This window comes from Onychostoma macrolepis, chromosome 10 (genome assembly GCF_012432095.1).
Source record: "Onychostoma macrolepis isolate SWU-2019 chromosome 10, ASM1243209v1, whole genome shotgun sequence".
In the NCBI taxonomy this organism is placed as follows: Eukaryota; Metazoa; Chordata; class Actinopteri; order Cypriniformes; family Cyprinidae; genus Onychostoma; species Onychostoma macrolepis.
The window spans coordinates 22,853,351-22,872,844 of record NC_081164.1 but is presented as its reverse complement, the minus strand read 5'-3'; the positions used below and the strand labels follow the sequence as shown (position 1 = coordinate 22,872,844).

The following is a 19,494-nucleotide window of genomic DNA, read 5'->3' as shown; positions in this document are numbered from 1 at the left end:
CATGTCAAACACCTATTTTTGATAATCTAGTATTTTTTGTGGGTATTTTTTTTTGGACTTTATGGACGCAGAAAATACATTAAAATTATTAGAGTAAAAACAGTAATGACACTGTAATGCTTAAATTAAAACCCCCAAATGACTCAAAACAGTAAAAAATTTATATAAATAAATAAATACAATAATAATACACAAATAGTCATATAGTAGTATATATCACTGTTGTTAATGTTAACTAAAACTAAAATTATTAAAAATAATTTTCGTTAATTGAAATAAACCTAATAAAATTAAATATTTGAAAAACTAGAACATTAGAAAAAAAATAGATGAAAAACTAGAAAAATAGAAATGTTGCCCTGGCAACTAACTGAAATAGAATAAGTCCTAAAATTACTAAAACTAAAATTGAAATAGATATAAATTTAAGTTAAATAGAAGAAGAAGAAAAAAAAAAAAAATGAAAAAAGAGAACATACCAATAAAATAAAAAATTTATAAAACTAAAATAAAATGAAGCTTTTTTGAATTGAATTATATTAATAAACATTTTAATAGTATATAAATAATAGTAAATATGACACTGGTCTATATGTGTGTCAGAACTGTGCCTACTTTAGCCGTGCTCCCCAGACTGCCGATGGACGGTACGGCGATGAGACTGAACCGCTCGTACAGATACTCATTAGACGAGCTTCCCTTCAGCAGAGCAAACGGGATGAGATACAACTCGCCCTCCAGAACCAGAACCAGCTGTCTGTGTCTGCCGACCGGGCCGCTGGAGTGCATCAGACCCTACACACATCACATTACATACTCAAAACTACACCAAACAAGCCAAGAAATATTGGATATACATCATAAAATAGCTCTCAAATTAAAAGAACAGCCAACATTAAGGTACTAATAATAATTAAATAAATGTAATTGTTTCTTGAGCACTGGTGAAGTGTGGGTGCAGTCGTACCCCCTCCATCGGGGCGATGAGCAGGTCGTAAAGGGCTCGCAGCGGGGGTTTGCTGAGCGCACTGGCGCGGCGGGGCAGAGACGAGGAGCCCTCCTTCACCGGAGACACCGTGTTACTGAAGAGACTCGTCATACTCTGACAGCTCCTGAAACAACACCACAAACACACTCATGAAACACGGCCAAAACAGCAGCGTGCAGTCACTTCATTCACAAAATCCTAACTTTTGGCAGTCGGATCAAAATGAATCATGAAAGATGCCAAATATAAGGATGATACTGTATCCAGCTCATTCATCACACTGGAAATACAGTATGCAGACTCTTTCCTCATAAAAACAGTATTTAGTGTGCTATTTCAAAGACATTCATAGTGACAAATGGGAGAAGATGAAGTGATATCACACCACCTCATATTCTATTAGCTTCTGAAGCACTAGAGGGCGCTGTTCACCTGAAAAACAGCAGCATTTCTTTATAACATGTTTATGTGTTTTATGACAGCAGGTCATGGCTCAAGCATAGACTGTTGAGGTAAAAACACTCAAAAAGCAATTTAAATTAACATATAAAATAAAAAAAAGAGGGTTGCAAAATGTGTTACAAAAAGAGGTCACTGTGGACCTCTTAGAATAAAAATAGAATTACAGCAGTAGCTGTAATAATAATAATATTAATAACACATAGCGTTATATTACATATTAATAACAAATATTAAGAAATATTAAGAATAATTATTATTCGAATAATTAAGAATAATTAATAGTTATACTCTATTCTAACAACAAATAATATAGAATTACAGCAGTACAGATAATAAGAAGAAGAAAAAGAAGAAGAATTAATAATTAATAATATATGGCATACTGTATATACTAATAATAGTTAATATTGGATACTAATATTCTATATTTGTAAAACAATTACATTGTATACTAATGACAAATAACTAACTATTAGTATTATTAAAATAATTAAGAACAAATAATAGTGTTTTACTACTAACTAATGACAAATAAGAATAATAAACAACAATAACATACTGTATACTAACAGCAACAACAAATTATAACAATAATATTTTTATTATTATTATTATTATAATTTATTATTTAATTAATAAAATGTATTTATTTTTGTTTTTATTATTATTATTATTATTATTATTATTATGTTTACAATATAACATTAATTATTCTTGACAGAGGAACTGTTTATTGTGATTACTATCTTATAAAGTATAATCATTTATTGATCATTAGTGTCGTTTATCATATAGCCATAGCTATAATATAGCCGTGTGTTGGAGATTTTACCATGGGTAAGCCCTTTACCGTGGTGAAATCACTGTAATGCACAGCTTCGAGCGCTTTATTGCTTTAATCAGTTTTGTGTCCTGCAGAAACACGCCACTGTGGATCTCTTGAAACAAAGACAGAAGCCACACCACACCTTACAACAGATGACATCAAAACACCTCGTTATTAAAGAATCTGTGTAGGTGTAACGACTCCACATACTCCAGGTCTAATCGCCATCGCTATGGAAACCGAAGAGCTCCGCAGACAACTTCCTTCCCACTTCCTGTCACGGAGCTCTATCATTACATGCCTTTAAAGAGACACACAAGAGACTCGGCCTCTCCCAAACTCTGGCCTCCGTTTGGAGGTTAACTGGCTGATCAAACTGGCGTAAGCCTCGTCAGTGCTTAATGAGCATCAGGGCCATCCCTGGCTGACACGGGGCCCGGTGCGAGGTAGGGAGCGGGGGGCTCGGTCCATTCGCTGCGGGGCCCCAGTTACACCGCCCTAAGGATGGCCCTGATGAGCATCAGTGATCGGTTTGCGTGGAGGAACATTTGTGTGAGAACAAGGCGGATTAAGGAAGCAATTCACCTCAAAATTACAATTCTGAGGTTATATCGTTCCAATCCTGTGTGGAGCAAAAAAGGATAAAATACACCATAAAAATAGTAGAGACTAGTGTATTAAAGTTGCTTTCACTAACTGTAACAAAGCTGAAATAAAATAAAATAGTTAAAAAAATAAAAAATAAAACTAACAAAACTTGAAATAAACTAACTGAAATAAAACAAGGTTAAGTAAAGTACTAAAATTACAACAATAACAAAAAAAAAAAAAAAAAAGAAAAAGAAAAATGACAAAAACACATAACAAAATAACTAAAATTAAAATAAAAACGGAAAATATAAAAATAAATGTTGGTTCAAAATTTAAACCAGTGTTAAAAATAGTTTTCTTTAACTGAAAAAAAAAAAAAAATTCTCTGAAAAATGTAACACTAAAAATAAGCTTGCTTAAAGTTAAGATAACAAAACTATTAGAATCACTTTCTTTAATTGAAATAAAGCTGAAATAAAATGGGGGGAACCCTAAAAATAAGAACTGAAATTGCTAAACTGAAACTATAAAAATAAAATCTAATTCTAAATATTAACAAATACTAAAATAGCAGATAAATGCACTATATTCCAACTCTTATGAAGCAATCAGGAATAAATATCAGGAATAAATAAATATTTGTTCACTGATTTTGCAACCTGGATCAAACGATTCATTGAAAACATCCATCTCAAATGAATTCATAAATACCGAATTGGTAAATGAAATATTGTTTTGCATTGGATCTTTTTAATGAATCATTTGATCACTACTTGTCTCATGAACTCTTATGAACGAGCCAACAGATCCGTTTCAAAAGAATTCATTAATATCGGATTCCTTTCTGAATCATTGTTTTGTGTTGGATCTTTTTAATGAATTATTTGATCCCTACTCGTCTCATGAAACCTTGTGTGGATTTTCACTGTATAAACGTTTAAATTTGGGTCTGTTCTTCACTCCAATCCAAATATAGTGAATAAGACATTTTTAAGCACCTGGAAGACACTTTAATGATGTTTACTTGTCATTCTGCAGCTTCACGTTCACTATACTTAAAAGAGCAGGATACTCGAAGAAAGTCAAACAGGTTTGAGGGTGAGTGAACGATGCCAGAATCCTCGTTTTTGACTGAGTTGTTAGTTTAACGTGGTGGCACGTGCTCATTAGGGCGGATGAGGAGTGAACGACGCTCGGGGACAGCTCTTTGTTTTAATGAATATAGAGAGATGTGCGGCGCTGAGAGCTCTTAATGAGGAGCAGAGCTCTAATGATGGCCGCTCTGACCCCGTCTTTAACAACGCACGGCACAACCTCGTCTCCTGTTCCTGTCCTAGCTGTCGTTTCTTCCTCCCTCCCCCTCTTTCAGTGCTAATAACCATCTCTCTTTCTCTCGTAATGAATCAGGATGTGAAGGACTCGACTGAATGCTGAACTATCCCTCCGTACCGGCTCCCTAATTATCATCCGTCTGAGCTGCTCTTTCCCACCGGCAGAGTTTAGATCCATTACCAGCAAAATGTTTACTAATTGCTTAATGATTTAGTGTTTGATTGGGTTTTTCTCTACTATTTGAGTGGTTTCTCTTTCTTTAGATTAATACCAAATGGTTTATTTTGGTGAATATAAAACAGAACTAGATCTAGGAAAAGAAAAATGCTTTTTATTTATTTATTTATTTTTTGCCAATGGACTGAGAAATATAATTTTGATCCATTATGAGCACTTAAATAGTGAAGAAAAACCCAATCAAACACCAAATAATGAAGCAATTAATAAACAATTGCTTAATTATTTGGTGTTTGATTGGGTTTTTCTTACCACCACTATTTAAGTGGTTTCTCTTTCTTTAGATTAATACTAAATGGCTTATTGTTTTTGCCAGTGGACAAAAAGAAAAATAGATCCAATATGAGCATGTTTACTAATTGCTAAAGTGTTTGATTGGGTTTTTATCTGCTTTCTCTTCTTAGGTTAATATCAAATGGTTCATATCAAATGGTTCATTTTGGTTAAATATGAACAAATAACATCTAGAACATGAAAAAATTATTTCCAAATGTACCGAGAAAAGTTTCAGATTCTCTGGCGTGTTATGATGCTACACAATAACAGTAGAATAAAGCAAGGGAGTCATTTTAACCCATTTTATGGTGTTTATTTGTCATTTTGACCTCGTTTTACTTTCATTATACTAAAAAGAACACTTTTTAGGTCTCAAAAACACAGAAAGATCTTAACGATATTTAAGAGATTGTTGTGTGTCTGACCTGTTGAAGAGGTTGTTTCTGGAAACCATCCTCAAGAAGCCGGTCGGGTCGGTCACTGAGTTGAGTTTATTATTGAGTTCTTCAAACTGCTGGTCCAAAAGGTCTCCAGCTTCGCTCTCCGTCTCGCTGCTGGAACAGGCTCTGAAACACCAAACATAATGTGATTTATTCAAGCAACATGTGTTACACTGCTTTTACCACAGTTGAGGGAAGCTGTTGGGCACAAAACATGGTACAATTACTGCAGAGGAACTCGGCTTTATTGCTTTTTTGATGTAAAAATAATTTCACGATGTAAAACGACAATAATAACTAGAAACATCACTTCTGCCAAAGAATGTAGTCAATTATAAAACAACACCCTGAAATACTTGATTTTTTATTTCTCTGACACAACATTTCAAAGAAACATAACTGTTAACTCAATTAAGTTCTTCAGCGATGAAAGCACAACATCTGAGCGATGAAACGCTCCCACTTCTCAATACCGCTGTCAAACACACTCGCTTTTATATCCAGACAAGCACATGTTTGTTGACTTTTCATTCCCGGCGTCCATTGAGATGCAGTGCAAAATAACAGAAACAATTTTACAAACGACCAAACAACTCGAGCACAACGGCAGCCACAATCACAGATAATTACTCACACGAGTCTCTCTGCGTCTGGAGAACACGTGAGCAAATTTCTCTGATTAGCTTTAATGAAACAACAGATCTCTCCAGCAATCTGACTCATCTGAGACAACACACTTGAATTCCTCTATTGGGTTAATAAGGTTTGATCTACCTCACCTCAATTGCACACAAAACGCTCTTCATTTGCACCTAATGCACGACGCAGATGTTCCGCTGATTATTTAGAACGCATTATCAGATGGCATTAAAACATGTCGATACGAAGAGATTAGAATGCTCTACAGACGTCTGAATAGCTCGTTAGCGTGTGTTTGTTTAAGCACTTTGCTCTGAGAATGAAAGAGAACGTCTGCTTATCCTCTTCCTTATATCTCGAAATTTTACTTTATGTATCTCATATTACTGTATGCATAATGTCATCTGACTTTTTACATTATGACTTTATACATCTCAGATTAAGACTTCACATCTCATATGACTTAATACATCTCAAAATATGAATATACAGCATAATATTACTGCACATCTCACAATCACTTAATGTATCTCAAAATATAACTATATATCTCATATTACAACATCATATGGCATTATATCTCACATCTTGACTATATATTGCATAATATTATTATATATCTCACAACATGGCTTTATTTCTATGACGTTATATCTCATAATACTATATACATCTCATAATATTACTATATATCTCATACTACTTGATATCTCACATTTACATAATATTTCTCAAAATATGACTATATCTCATAACATTACTATATATCTCATAATATGACTAATCTCACATTGACTTAATATTTCTCAGAACAGGATCATGTATTGCATAATATTACTATGTATCTCACAATATGCCTTTGTCTCAAACTATAACTTTAAATATCTCATATCCCGATGAATAAAAAATCATATGACTTCATATCTCAAAATATTACTTTATATATGTCACAATATGACAAAATATGTTATAAATATATATATTTTACAACATGACAAAATTAAGTCACAATATGATTTAATATCTCAAAATGACTTTCGTTAATATATTACTTTAAATATCTCATATTCCTATGAATACATATATTATGACTTCTTATCTCACATTTATTTCATATCTCAAAATATGACTGTATTTCACAATGACTTAAACATCTCAAAATATTACTTCTATCTCATAATATTACTATTTATCTCACAATATGACTTATTACATTGACTATATACTGAATGCTCTACAGACATCTGAATAGCTCATTAGCGTGCGTTTGTTTGAGAATGAAATGGAACGTCTTCTAATCCTCTTCCCTAGATTTCTGAACTATTCCAAAATAGTTCCAAAAAGCACCAACATTCTTCTCATTTTGCATTCTTTATCTCCGCAAACATGTTCCAGTGCCCGTTGCACTCCCTCCGTCCCCAATCCTGTTGAAATGTTAATTTAATTCTTTGTCAGGGTACAACCCTGTAGGATGGGAATAATCTCATTTTGTTGCCAACCAGAAATGAAAAGCACCGGAGGAGCCAGAGAATGAGATCTGCTCTTCATATATTTGTGCTTAAAGTGACAGACTTCGACCCAGTCGTGGGGCAAACGCTTGCATCTGCGACCTGTCCGTATGCGCTCCTGCACCTGAGCTGTTGTGGATGCGGCCGCGGGCGGATCTGTTTGGGAAGCGTGCATTGGAAATGAAGATGGCTCAGATGTGGAGACAGCGCCGTGGGCCACGCGTGGCAGGCGGAGATATGCGAGCATGCTCTGAAAGGAAAACCTTCCTATAGTGAGCGGCTCTCTAACCTGATCAGGTAGGTTAACTAAGGTTGTTCACACTGGGTCTGAGTTTGATTACGCCTCCGGAGGAACACCGTGAGCACAGGCGGAAGCTGTTTACCAGCCGTCTAAAATTGAACCCGCTGTCTGCTGCGGATGCGTTTGAAAGCCGTTTCTGCTGAAACAAGCAGCAATAAGAATGCATTAGTCTATAATATGCAAATTATAAATCATCAACAGCAGTTTATTTCTGCAAATTAGGCCGAATTGGTTTATGAACCATAACTCAGACTTATATGGCAAGCAAACAAACTCAAATGGACCTGGGAAAGCACGAGACACTGTGGTGTGAAATGCCCTAATTAGTGGTGTTTACTGGGTCATCTATCATTGTTACTACCGCTCATACTGAGGGTTAGTGATATGATCAAACTCTCAAGCACATCCATCGTTAATGTGCAAGTCATCCTGTACCACTTGTTCCACAGACATAAATGATTCCTCAAATCATGTGTCTTCCTGAAGAGAGGATAATAGGGCTTACGATTTTCACCTGCTGGATGATGAAACTGGCAAATCACTTCATATTTCACATTACGAATTAATATATCTCATAATGTTACTATATACCTTACATTATGACTTCATGTATCTCATAATGTTACAATATACCTTACATTGTGACTTTGTATATCTCAAAATATGACTTTATATATCTTGAAATATGATTTTCACCTGCTTCAGAGTTCCTTTCATAAATTAGGACTTAATATATCATAATATTACTATACAGTATATCACATAATATTACTATATATCTCACATGACTTCATATCACATTATATGTCTCATAATGTTAAAATATATCTTACCCATAACTTACTATATATATCATAATATGATTTTATACCTTAAAAATATCTTACTTTATGTTTCAGATTATGACTGTATATTAACCAGTCTTAAGTAGCACGGGTATATTTGTAGCAATAGCCAACAATACATTGTATGGGTCAAAACTATTGTTTTTTCTTTTATGACAAAAATCATTAGGATATTAAGTAAAGATCATGTTCCATGAAGATATTTGATAAATTTCCTACTGTAAATATATCAAAACTTCAGTTTTTATTAGTAATATGCATTGCCAAGAACTTCATTTGGACTGTAAAGGCGATTTTCTCAGTATTGAGATATTTTTGCACCCTCAGATTCCAGATTTTCAAATAGCTGTATCTCAGCCAAATATTGTCCTATCCTAAAAAAAATCAAAAATCAATGGAAAGCTTATTTATTTTGATTTAAAATTTTTAAAATGGACCCTTATGACTGGTTTTGTGGTCCAGGGTCTCTCACACACACACACACACGTTTGTTTTTGTGAAAAGTGCTTATATAGCTCATAATATTACCATATATCTCACAATATGACTTCATATATCTTGAAATATGACCATTTATCTCATAATATTACCATATATCTCACAATATGACAAATTCTGACTTTACATCTCATGATTTTACAATGCATCTCAAAGTATATCTTTACACATCTTGAATTATGACTTTATATATCTCAAAATATGACATTACATTTTTCCTGTTATATCTTTTTATATCACAGTGCGACTCTAAATATGACTCTATATATATCCATATGACTATATGTCTTACAATATGACTAATTTTTTGTATTAAACCTTATCTCATAATTAATTTTCTACTCAGAGGTGAAAACAGGCTATCATATCCATTATATCTAGAGACCAGAATATAACACTTGGGCATGGGCTCATTTGCATCTAGTAACTATACAGTAAAGTCCTGGCAACCACCCTTCATGGCGGTGGGTTTTGCATGGGCAAACACCAGTCACGTGAACAATCCGTGCATTAATCACAGAGCTATTCTAATGAATCTCACGAGTGGCACCCCAGTCAACTCACACGGATCCGTCTTAACTAAAGGGTGCAAGAGGTCTCGCTAAACGAGCCATAATCGCTCATATTGCAGCCGGTCGCGGGTATCACAATTCCTGTTCGTGCCTCTTTCTTTCTGCACAATGAATGGGGTCTTCAAAGGTGGCATATTGCACCCAACCAAGTGGAAAAGATTGCTCGCAGCCCCTCAGTCAAGCGCTAAATTATCCTTTAATGGGCAGGGATGAGCGCAGAGCTCGCTGGGAGAAGCCATCACACCTCTAGTGACTAATGCGCTGGCACCGGCGGCTTTCCACGCGCGTACAATAATGGCCTTTGTTTCAGGCTGCTGCTTAATTCACACCAAGAGCTTCTGACGTTCTACCATCCTTCTCTCTGCATTCTGCTCCTCCAAACCTGCCAGCGTCTTCACCTAATTACATGTCAGAGTGAACTCAACACCAGCAGTGCTTCCTCCATGCAAGAGGTGAGTAACTCCTCAGCTGCCACCCGGTTAGTGCCACAGAGCCAGAGATCAGTGCGCTGTGGCCTCCAGCCCCGCCGCGGCATATGACAGCATCGCTGAGCGCTGAGATGTGCTTCCTGCAGGGCATGAATGCGCACATGTGCACACTCCACCCCACTGCACTCAAGGACCGCATCCATCAGGATATATTTAGGAGGATGCAGACATTCACACTAACACGAGCACAGCTGCGCTCTGCGGCACTTCTACTGTAATATTTTATTGGGAAAAGCATATTCTTAAATCTCGCCTTTCAACATAGTCGTCCGTATTTTGTAAAATCATAAAACAAACAGAAATAGAGAAATTTAACAAGATGCTGCTTAGTTCATTTACTTTTATTTTGATCAAAGGGAGTAACATTATTTTGATGTTTTGCGAACATATATTTGCAAAGTTTAAACATCACAAATATTATCTCAAAATATCTATCATAACAAATACAATACTATTTTTAAATATTTTTTTAATAATGAGCAACCACCTAGCAACACCATAACACCCTAGGAACCACCTAACAATGCTCTAACATCCAGAACACCCTAGAAACCACTTAGCAACACCCTAACAAACAGTAAGAACACCATAGCAACCTCCTAGCAATGCTCTAACATTCAGTACACCCTTGAAATCACCTAGCAATACATTAGCAATACCATAACAAACATTAAGAACACCATAGAATCCACCTAGCAATGTTCTATCATCCAGTACATGCTTGAAATCACCTAGCAACACCCTAACAAACACTAGGAACACCATAGCAACCACCTATCAATGCTCTAACATTCAGTGCACCCTTGAAATTACCTAGCACCGCCCTAACAAACATTAGGAACACCATAGCAACCACCTAGCAACGTTCTAACATCCAGTACACCCTAGAACCCACCTAGCAACACTGTAACATTATTACACCCTATCAAACATCCATAAAACCCTAGCAACCTCTTAACAATGCCCAAACAAATATCTAGTACACCTTAGCAACCACCTAGTGACAACCTAACAAACATCTAGTACACGCTAGCAACTATCAATGCTTAAACATCCAGAAAACCCTAGCATTCACCTAGCAGTACACCCTAGCAACAACCTAGCAAAGCTCAGAACACCATAGCAACCACTTAACAATAACCTAACAAAAAGTATGCCCTAGCAACACCCTAACATCCAGTACACCCTTGAAATCACCTAGCAACACACTAGCAATACCATAACAAACATTAAGAACACCATAGCATCCACTTAGCAATGCTCTAACATCCAGTATATGCATGAAATCACCTAGCAACACCCTAACAAACACTAGGAACACCATAGCAACCACCTATCAATGCTCTAACATTCAATGCACCCTTGAAATTACCTAGCAACACCCTAACAAACATTAGGAACACCATAGCAACCACCTAGCAACACTCTAACATCCAGTACACCCTTGAAATTATCTAGCGAGGGCCTAACAAACATCTAGTACACCCTAGCAACACCCTAACATCCAGTACACCCTAGCAACAACCTAGCAAAGTCCAGAACACCTTAGCAACAACCTAGCAATGCCCTAGATTACATCACCAGATTACATAAATAAAATGATTAAAAAAATATTGATTTAAAAAATATTTAATAAATGAATGGAATATAAAGTGGAACATAAAAGGTGAACTGACAACAGAATTTAGCTGTGGTGTGTGTGTGATCATGTTGTATGGAGGCTGTGTGATTGAAGCATTCACCTGCTGTAGTATGAGTCCACACCCAGAGCTTCCCGTGCATTACTGATGTGCTGCTCCAGAGACGAGCCTCCACAGCCACCACCCGCGGGCACAGACCCGCCACCACCCTCCTGGAAGTCTGACGTACTGACATCCGACGCACCCTCGCCCAGATACACCTCATGAAACTTCAGGATACCTGTGAGATGAAGAGCAGAGCAGAGAGAGATGATATCAATGGTGATTAATGGTGAATATTGCTGCTGATGATGTTTTATAAAAGCAGTGCACTATAAGAGCTTTTTGATTTCACAAATGGTAAAGTAGTTCAGTCTTAAAATGATCAAACTTAAAGGTCAGATGTAAAAGACGATCATCCAGCAGAGCTCAGACCGGACCGAAAGCTCTCAAACTCCTGAGAGCATCAGTGCTTCAGACATAACGCACGTGCTTTGCGTAATAATGAAGTTAGAATAACGTATAGAGCCACACAAGAGTCACGAGCAAGGTCAGTGCTCTCCTGTGAGAGGCTGAAATCTAGTTGTGAATATTGTAAATGAGCAAAAGCACTCCCCGTTTTCAGACATACTGTATGTCTGTTTGATTGCATGAGCTTGTCTTTCTGTTACAGACGCCTATGCTGGAATAAATAAATGAGCTTCAAGTCCAGAGAGATGAAGATGTGTGCAGTCGTGTGTGAGTGCATGTCCAAGGTATCTTGGTATACTAAAACTAAGACGAAAATTATTCATTTCAAAATATTTTCAAAATTGACATGAGTCAGACACTTTTATGAAAAAAATAAAAATAAAAATCTGAAACTAAAAGTATGTTGCATAAATATATATATACAAAAGTACATAATAAATAAATATAAATAAATAAACAAACAAGCAAATAAATAAAATAAAATCAGAATTGTTGGCTTAATATTTATCCTAAATATAACTATGAAAAATAAACAAAAACTATAACCATAAAAATATACAAAATTTGAAAATGTAAAATTTTTATGGGAAAAAACAAAATAAAAATATATAAAAATACATATTTAAATTATAAAATGTAATATAATAAAATCAAACACACACACTTTTTGCTATATTGTTATATATTTAAAACAAAATAAAATCAATAAAATGTAAATGTAATATAAACTTTTATGAGGTAAAACTGTATATATAAAAATTTAAATAAAGCTTTAAAAATATAAAATGTAAAATGTACATAAATACATTAACCTTAAAGAACAAATACATCACAAATATAAAAATATATTACAAATATAAACAACTGAATATACCATAATATTATTAAATATATTCATATCCGTAAAAATTCTAAACATTGTTAAAACTGAACTGAAATTTAAATAATAAAACAGCATTTATATTAATATTAATAATTCTCTTTCTAAATGTGTTTTCCTTGTTTTAAGTTTAATTAAATTTAACCTTACTAAATTTAGGTAGATATATATTTGCCAGTGGGGTAAGAAAAGAAAACAATAATAATTTGTAGATATATTTTATTAAAACAAGTTATTACTTTTATATATAAAACAGCATTAAAATAAAAACTGTAAAACGGTAACACCCTTAGTGTGTGTGGTTGTGAGGGTGGGATTATGGAGGCAGGTGGTACTGCCGCTTTGCGTTAATTCACAGCTTTTTACCAGCTTCACCAAACAGCAGGCGGCACAATGAAGCCTCGGGGAACAGAAGGTGTGAGGAATACGACAGCGACAAACACACCGATCAACTGAGCATGTGCGCGTGTGTGTGTGTGTGTGTGTGTGTATCCCTGCCATTGAAGCAACTCCAGATTTGATCAAATAATTGTTTCTGTTGTAGGATGTGGTTCAACCAAACTTATGGTGTGTTTGGGCGTATAACAGATGCCTTTTGAGTAAATGGCTTAAAATAGATGACATCAATGTTTGATAGCTTTTAAAACAGTATATTTTTTTAATTAACTTTTAAAATAAGATTTTTTTTTTAAATGTAAAAAAAAAAAAATCATACTCATCTAGTTTAGCTTGAGATGGTTTAATGCAATTTATTAACACTTCTAGATGCACTTTGTCAAATAAAATGCATAAAATGGTACAGAAATGTACCTTTACATCATGAGAAAAGCATCAGTTTCGCAGATCAGGGTGTGTCTTATTGATCTGTTAGTGTAAATGTGAGTGGTGGTGTTGGTCTGTGTTCAAACAGACAGACAGCGTCTCAGCGTGTCTCCGGATCGGGCTCTGATGAACTGTTCAGATGTGTGCTGTGTCTGTCTGACACCTCCATCACCCCACACACACACTCCACACACTACTGCACTCTTAGTCTTTAATCTGTGTTTAGGATCCTACGATTTCAATGGAAAACGTGAAGAGAATCATAGAATCCAGTTCTAAAAATGGAATTTACTCTATGATGCAGAATGCCACAGAATTTGGCCAAGTTTGGATAAATAAATCAGATTTTACAGATATTACATTGTTAAAGTTTTGTGAATTAAACTGATTAGACATGGTTTTTGAACATTTTTAAATAAATTGTTAGTAAATCATTTAAGTGTTATCATTTTAATTAATTAGACATGCTTTATGATTACTAAAATGTAATTGAAAAATTAAAAATGAAGAAAAAGAAAGAGAATTCAGAAAATAAATAAATAAATAATAATAATAATAATAATATTAATATATATATATATATATATATATATATATATATATATATATATATATAAATAAACTGAATTTGGGGAAAAAAATAAAGATTTCATAGGGCCCTTAAAAAGAAAAGAAAAAAAAAGTTACAAAAAAACAAAAAATTATACACACATATATACACACACACACATACATATATATATATATATATATGGGCCCTATGAAATGTTTTCCCATATATATATATATATATATATATATACACCTTTTAATAAATTGTTGTTAAACTGTTTAAGACATGCTTTTTGTTTACTAAAATGTAACTGGAAAAAGAAAAAATTTAAACAGAAAATACAGAATTTGGAGGAAAAATAAAGGAATTTCAGAAAAAATTTAACTGATTTCATAGGACCAAAACTTTACTTTTTTCAAACATCTTTAAATAAATTGTTGTTAAATTACGAAAGTTTTATCATTTTAATTAATTACACATGCTTTATGATTACTAAAATGTTATTGAAAAATGAAAACTTAAGAAAAAAGAAGAAAAAGAAAGAGAATTCGAAGATTTTAAAGGGGGGAAAGATTTCATAGGGCCCTAAAATATAATTTGTTACACTTGTAATAAATTGTTGTTAAATTTTAAATGTTTCATGATTTCTATCAGACATGTTTTTCGATCGCTACAATTGAACAGAATAATTAAATACAACAGCAACAACAAAAACGGAATACAGAAAAATGAAAAAGGAAAAGCTTGAATCTTGGAGAAAGAAAACATACCTCATAGGGCCCTTCATCTTCTTTTTTAAAGTTATGCAGAATGTTACTTGGTATTTGGGCTTGTGCAAGGGCATGTTGGGAGTTCATTTAACAACGCTTTGTGAGGTTTGAACGGGAGTGTCTTACCGGAGCCGGGGCCAGGAGCCAGCTGTACAGGTATCCTGCCGCCAGAGAGAAGTAGAGCACCAGCGCCCGCTGCCCGTTCACAGTGTCCAGGATGTGCTCCACGGTCACGGGCGTGTAGGGGTCAGAGTCCTGCTGGCCCGTCTGTCTCTCCACCAGCAGGTCGGCAAAGGCCCGAGTGCGTCCGCGCTCCGCCACGGCCAGAGCTTCATCATGGTGACCTGAGCGGAGGTCAGAGGTCAGCGCTGGTCTTCATAAACCCATGAACACATCCAAGCATTTCTAACTTCATTTCCAGAGATCTTTGAGCTTTTTATGCATATGCAATGAACTGCAGGCCACAGAAAGCAGTGATTTCTACCACAGGTCACCATAATGACAAAAATAAACCTTACAGTATGTGCTCAACTGGTGGAGCGTTACTTCATTTTGGTCTGTTCATCACATAAAGCTATCGTATAACTTCAGAAAACTAGCAAAGGAGCTACTTTTATTGTGTTTTTATGATGCTTTTTGGATCTTGACAGTCTGTGTATACATTAATTATATGGAAAAAGGGGAAAACCCAGATCAATATATACACTACCATTCAAAAGTTTGTGTTTGTAAGACTTTTTCAGTAGGAAATTAATCCTTTTTTCAGAAAGGACACATTAAAATGCTTAAACTTGACAGAAAAGCCTTTATAATGTTATAAAAGATTTATATTTCAAACAAACGCGATTATTTGAATAATTGTTCTGTTTGATCTAAAAATTGATCAGTTTCCACAAAAATATGGAACAGCACAACTGTTTTTTTTTATATATATATTTATAATAATAACTATTTATTGAGCAGAAAATCAGCACATTAGAATGATTTCTGAAGGATGGTGTGACACTGAAGACTGGAGGAATGATGCTGAAAATTCAGCCTTGCATCACAGGAATAAATTACATTTTAAAGTGCATTCAAATAGAAAACAGCTCATTTTAATTATAAAAAATGTTTCACAATAGCATAAGAGACTGCTTTCAAAACATTAAATCTCACCAACCACAAACATTTGAATGGTAGTGCATGTCATGCCCATTTATTGATTTACTGGCGAGTACAGATCAAAAACTCCTAATTTAATGAGTTTTGTTTTTCTTTTTATCAAAAAGTCCTCAAAAAACATCAGCTTGCTTCAGAAGCAACATTGCATAATATATTTTTCACATTTCCACAAGCCAGTGCAGTATAAACAAAATGCACTAATAAATAAATATATCTTGTTTCAAAGATTTTTAGATTTTAACTAGTAAACAAGTCCAAAAAGACTTCATTAAGAAGTCACATTTTGCAGTGTAGCCACATAACAAGCAGTTTAACGTCCACTCAGCTGGTCACTATTGCAAAACAAACCCCTGCAGAGCGACAAACGCTTTCCTTGGCTGTAAGGACTGTACATTAATCCTTACATACACAGATAAGCTGTTCTGTGCTCCGGATGGATAATGCATGATATAAACAGGAAGAAATAGGAGGAGAATATTTATACCGAGGCTGACGAGGACCCTCTGGAGAGCCTGGTACGAGGAGGTCTGCAGGTCGAACAGGGAGAGCTTGTAGTCGGTGCTGTGCTGCGCTTCATGACGAATGGTCTCGAACAGAGCCGACGCACGGTACAGCTGTGAGGCAAAAACAAGATTTTGTGCATTACTCACACATGTGTTAACAATAAAGCACTGACCTGCCCTGACACAGAAACACTGGCATGAGTGTTATCACGCTACAGAGAAACATGACGCCTAATGAGAGCAGCGTGTTTGGATGCAGCGCTCAGACGCGGACAGCGGAGGGCAGCAGCCCTCCACACCTAAAACACCAGCTTCTTTCTAAGCTTATTTTCTTGTTGCCTTTAATCAAATCACAGCAAGCCGAGATGAAACGCTTATCTGTCACATGAGCCTTTGAGCAACATAAAACCAATCTAAGCACTTGAACGTCTCCACAGTTGTGTTTGCAGTGGAAATAAATGAAGTCTGAATCACAGAGACTGTAAGTCGCAGTGTTTTTGCCGGCCGGTCTGGTTCTCATTTAACAATCGAAAGTGCGAGTTTGTGTGTGGTATGAGTGACGTGGTATTTCTGGCTAATGATAAGCTCTCGTTCACAGCCGCGGAGGGAAAGACAGCGTCGGCGTACGGCTGTCTGTGACGCTGCCACCGCATGTCTGACAGACTTGCTGACGCTGTCAGGGAGAAAACCAGCATGCAGCGCTGAAGTAGCGATGCTATAACTTTACGTTTTTCAGTAGTGTAACAGAAACGCTTTCAATGTAGCTTTTCTAGCAGCAAACACTGCAGTTATGAGCTACAAAATGCATTTTAGTCAGTTGATTCACTAGCATGGTTCATGTACAGTAAATGCAGATTTACATATGATTTATGGATCAAATGTATGATTCAATGGATAAACAATTCACTGATGAAGTAAGCGATTACATAATAAAATAAATGAGAAATATATGATATACTAATCAAATAAACAATAAATAAACTAAATATATAATAATAAATGAAATATATGATCAAATACAATGATTAAATAAATGATTCACCGTTCAGATAAATGATTCACTAATTAAATCAACAATAAATAAACTAAATATATGATTCACTAATCAAACAAAAAATAAATAAACTAAATATACGATTCACTAATCAAATAAACGATTCAATAAATGAAATATGATTTAATACATTTCAGATCAAATACACGATTCAATGATTAAATAAACTATTCCCTGATCAAATAAATGACTCACTTATCAAATATATAACTGACAGACCAAATATATGATTAAATAAACAATGTCAAAAATCAACAATGTCTTCTTTTTTTAATCTAAGTATTTAGCAAATGTTTTTTGTCCCTGTGTTTTCAGCTAAATTATTGCGTTTTCTAGATTTTTAAGTTGTTTAAAGTTAATGCAGTCACTGGAATTTAGGTGTCTCTATGCCAGAAAAACTGCAGAATGAAACCACATCAGCTAATATTTATACATTAATCAAGATATTGTCCCATTAAATAGCTCAATGTAGTTCTAGCAAGCCATTTTAACTTTTTATTTTCCCATAAAATATGTAAATATTCCCAAAGCAACAGAAATTAACATCACAAGCAAACATACACGCTTAAAACTGCATAAAAGTAATAACTTGTTTTAATAAAATATATCTACAAATTATTATTGTTTTCTTTTCTTACCCCACTGGCTAATATATATCTACCTAAATTTAGTAAGGTTAAATTTAATTACACTTAAAACAAGGAAAACACATTTAGAAAGAGAATTATTAATATTAATATCTTATGCAATCTGCTCCAAGCAAACGTGTCTTGTTTAAAGAATATTTAGATATTTTTACTGCTAAACTAGTCAAAAATACTGTTGAATGTGTTTTAAAAGGGCAGCTGGACTGTAGTTGTCAAGCCGTCCTGCTTCATATGAGGAGTAGCTTGTAGTCTAGCGCCCCCAGTGCTGCCTGATGTTGCATGTGTGAGTATTTATGTGTTTTCGAGATGTGTGTTTGTGTGTCTGAGCACGTGTGTGTGTGTTTGTGCCGTGGAATGCAGCGTTTCTCAGGGGTTCGGCTGCAGAGAGCCCTTCATCAGCATACAGCACGGCCAGCCTGCAATCAATTAAGAGCGGAATGCATCAGCGTGCGCACACACACACACACACACACACTCCATCTGCAATCTGCAGTGCTCCAGAACTGTCTATACATCACACACACACCAAACTGAGTCACCAGGGAGGAAGGCCATGAAAAGCTACTATTACTACACTTACAACACACACACACACAAACACATGCCGTACTATCAGCTGACTCGTGTGTTTTTTCTTTTTCTCCACTCTACGGCCTGAAACACTCTGCAAACGCAAACACAAATGCACATTCACAAGAGTGTGTACATACTTAAAGCTTTAGTATGTCATTTGGAAGATAATGGAATAGTTTGACCAAAAATGAGCATTTGCTGACACCCTCACGCCCATAGAAGATGTAGATGATTTGTTTCTTCATCAGAAGAGATTTGGAGAAATGTAGCATTGTATCACTTGCTCACCAATGGCTCCTCTGCAGTGAATGGGTGCCGTCAGAATGAGAGTCCAAACAGCTGATAAAAACATCACAATCATCCACAACTAATCCA

The 19,494-nt window shown here is 35.1% G+C and overlaps 1 protein-coding gene across 1 annotated transcript in view; it reads right to left on the bottom strand.

The window, feature by feature from the left end:
• The window catches only part of ttc28 (tetratricopeptide repeat domain 28), a 289,805-nt gene that overhangs the window by 9,074 nt on the left and 261,237 nt on the right, over positions 1 to 19,494 (bottom strand). The window contains exons 10-16 of the mRNA XM_058789645.1: positions 16,827 to 16,956; positions 15,305 to 15,522; position 13,321; positions 11,746 to 11,923; positions 5,138 to 5,278; positions 968 to 1,112; positions 616 to 795 (exon numbers count right to left, since the gene is read on the bottom strand). Coding sequence (XP_058645628.1) covers positions 616 to 795; positions 968 to 1,112; positions 5,138 to 5,278; positions 11,746 to 11,923; position 13,321; positions 15,305 to 15,522; positions 16,827 to 16,956 — 993 coding nt within the window. The remainder of the gene's footprint in view (positions 1 to 615; positions 796 to 967; positions 1,113 to 5,137; positions 5,279 to 11,745; positions 11,924 to 13,320; positions 13,322 to 15,304; positions 15,523 to 16,826; positions 16,957 to 19,494) is intronic.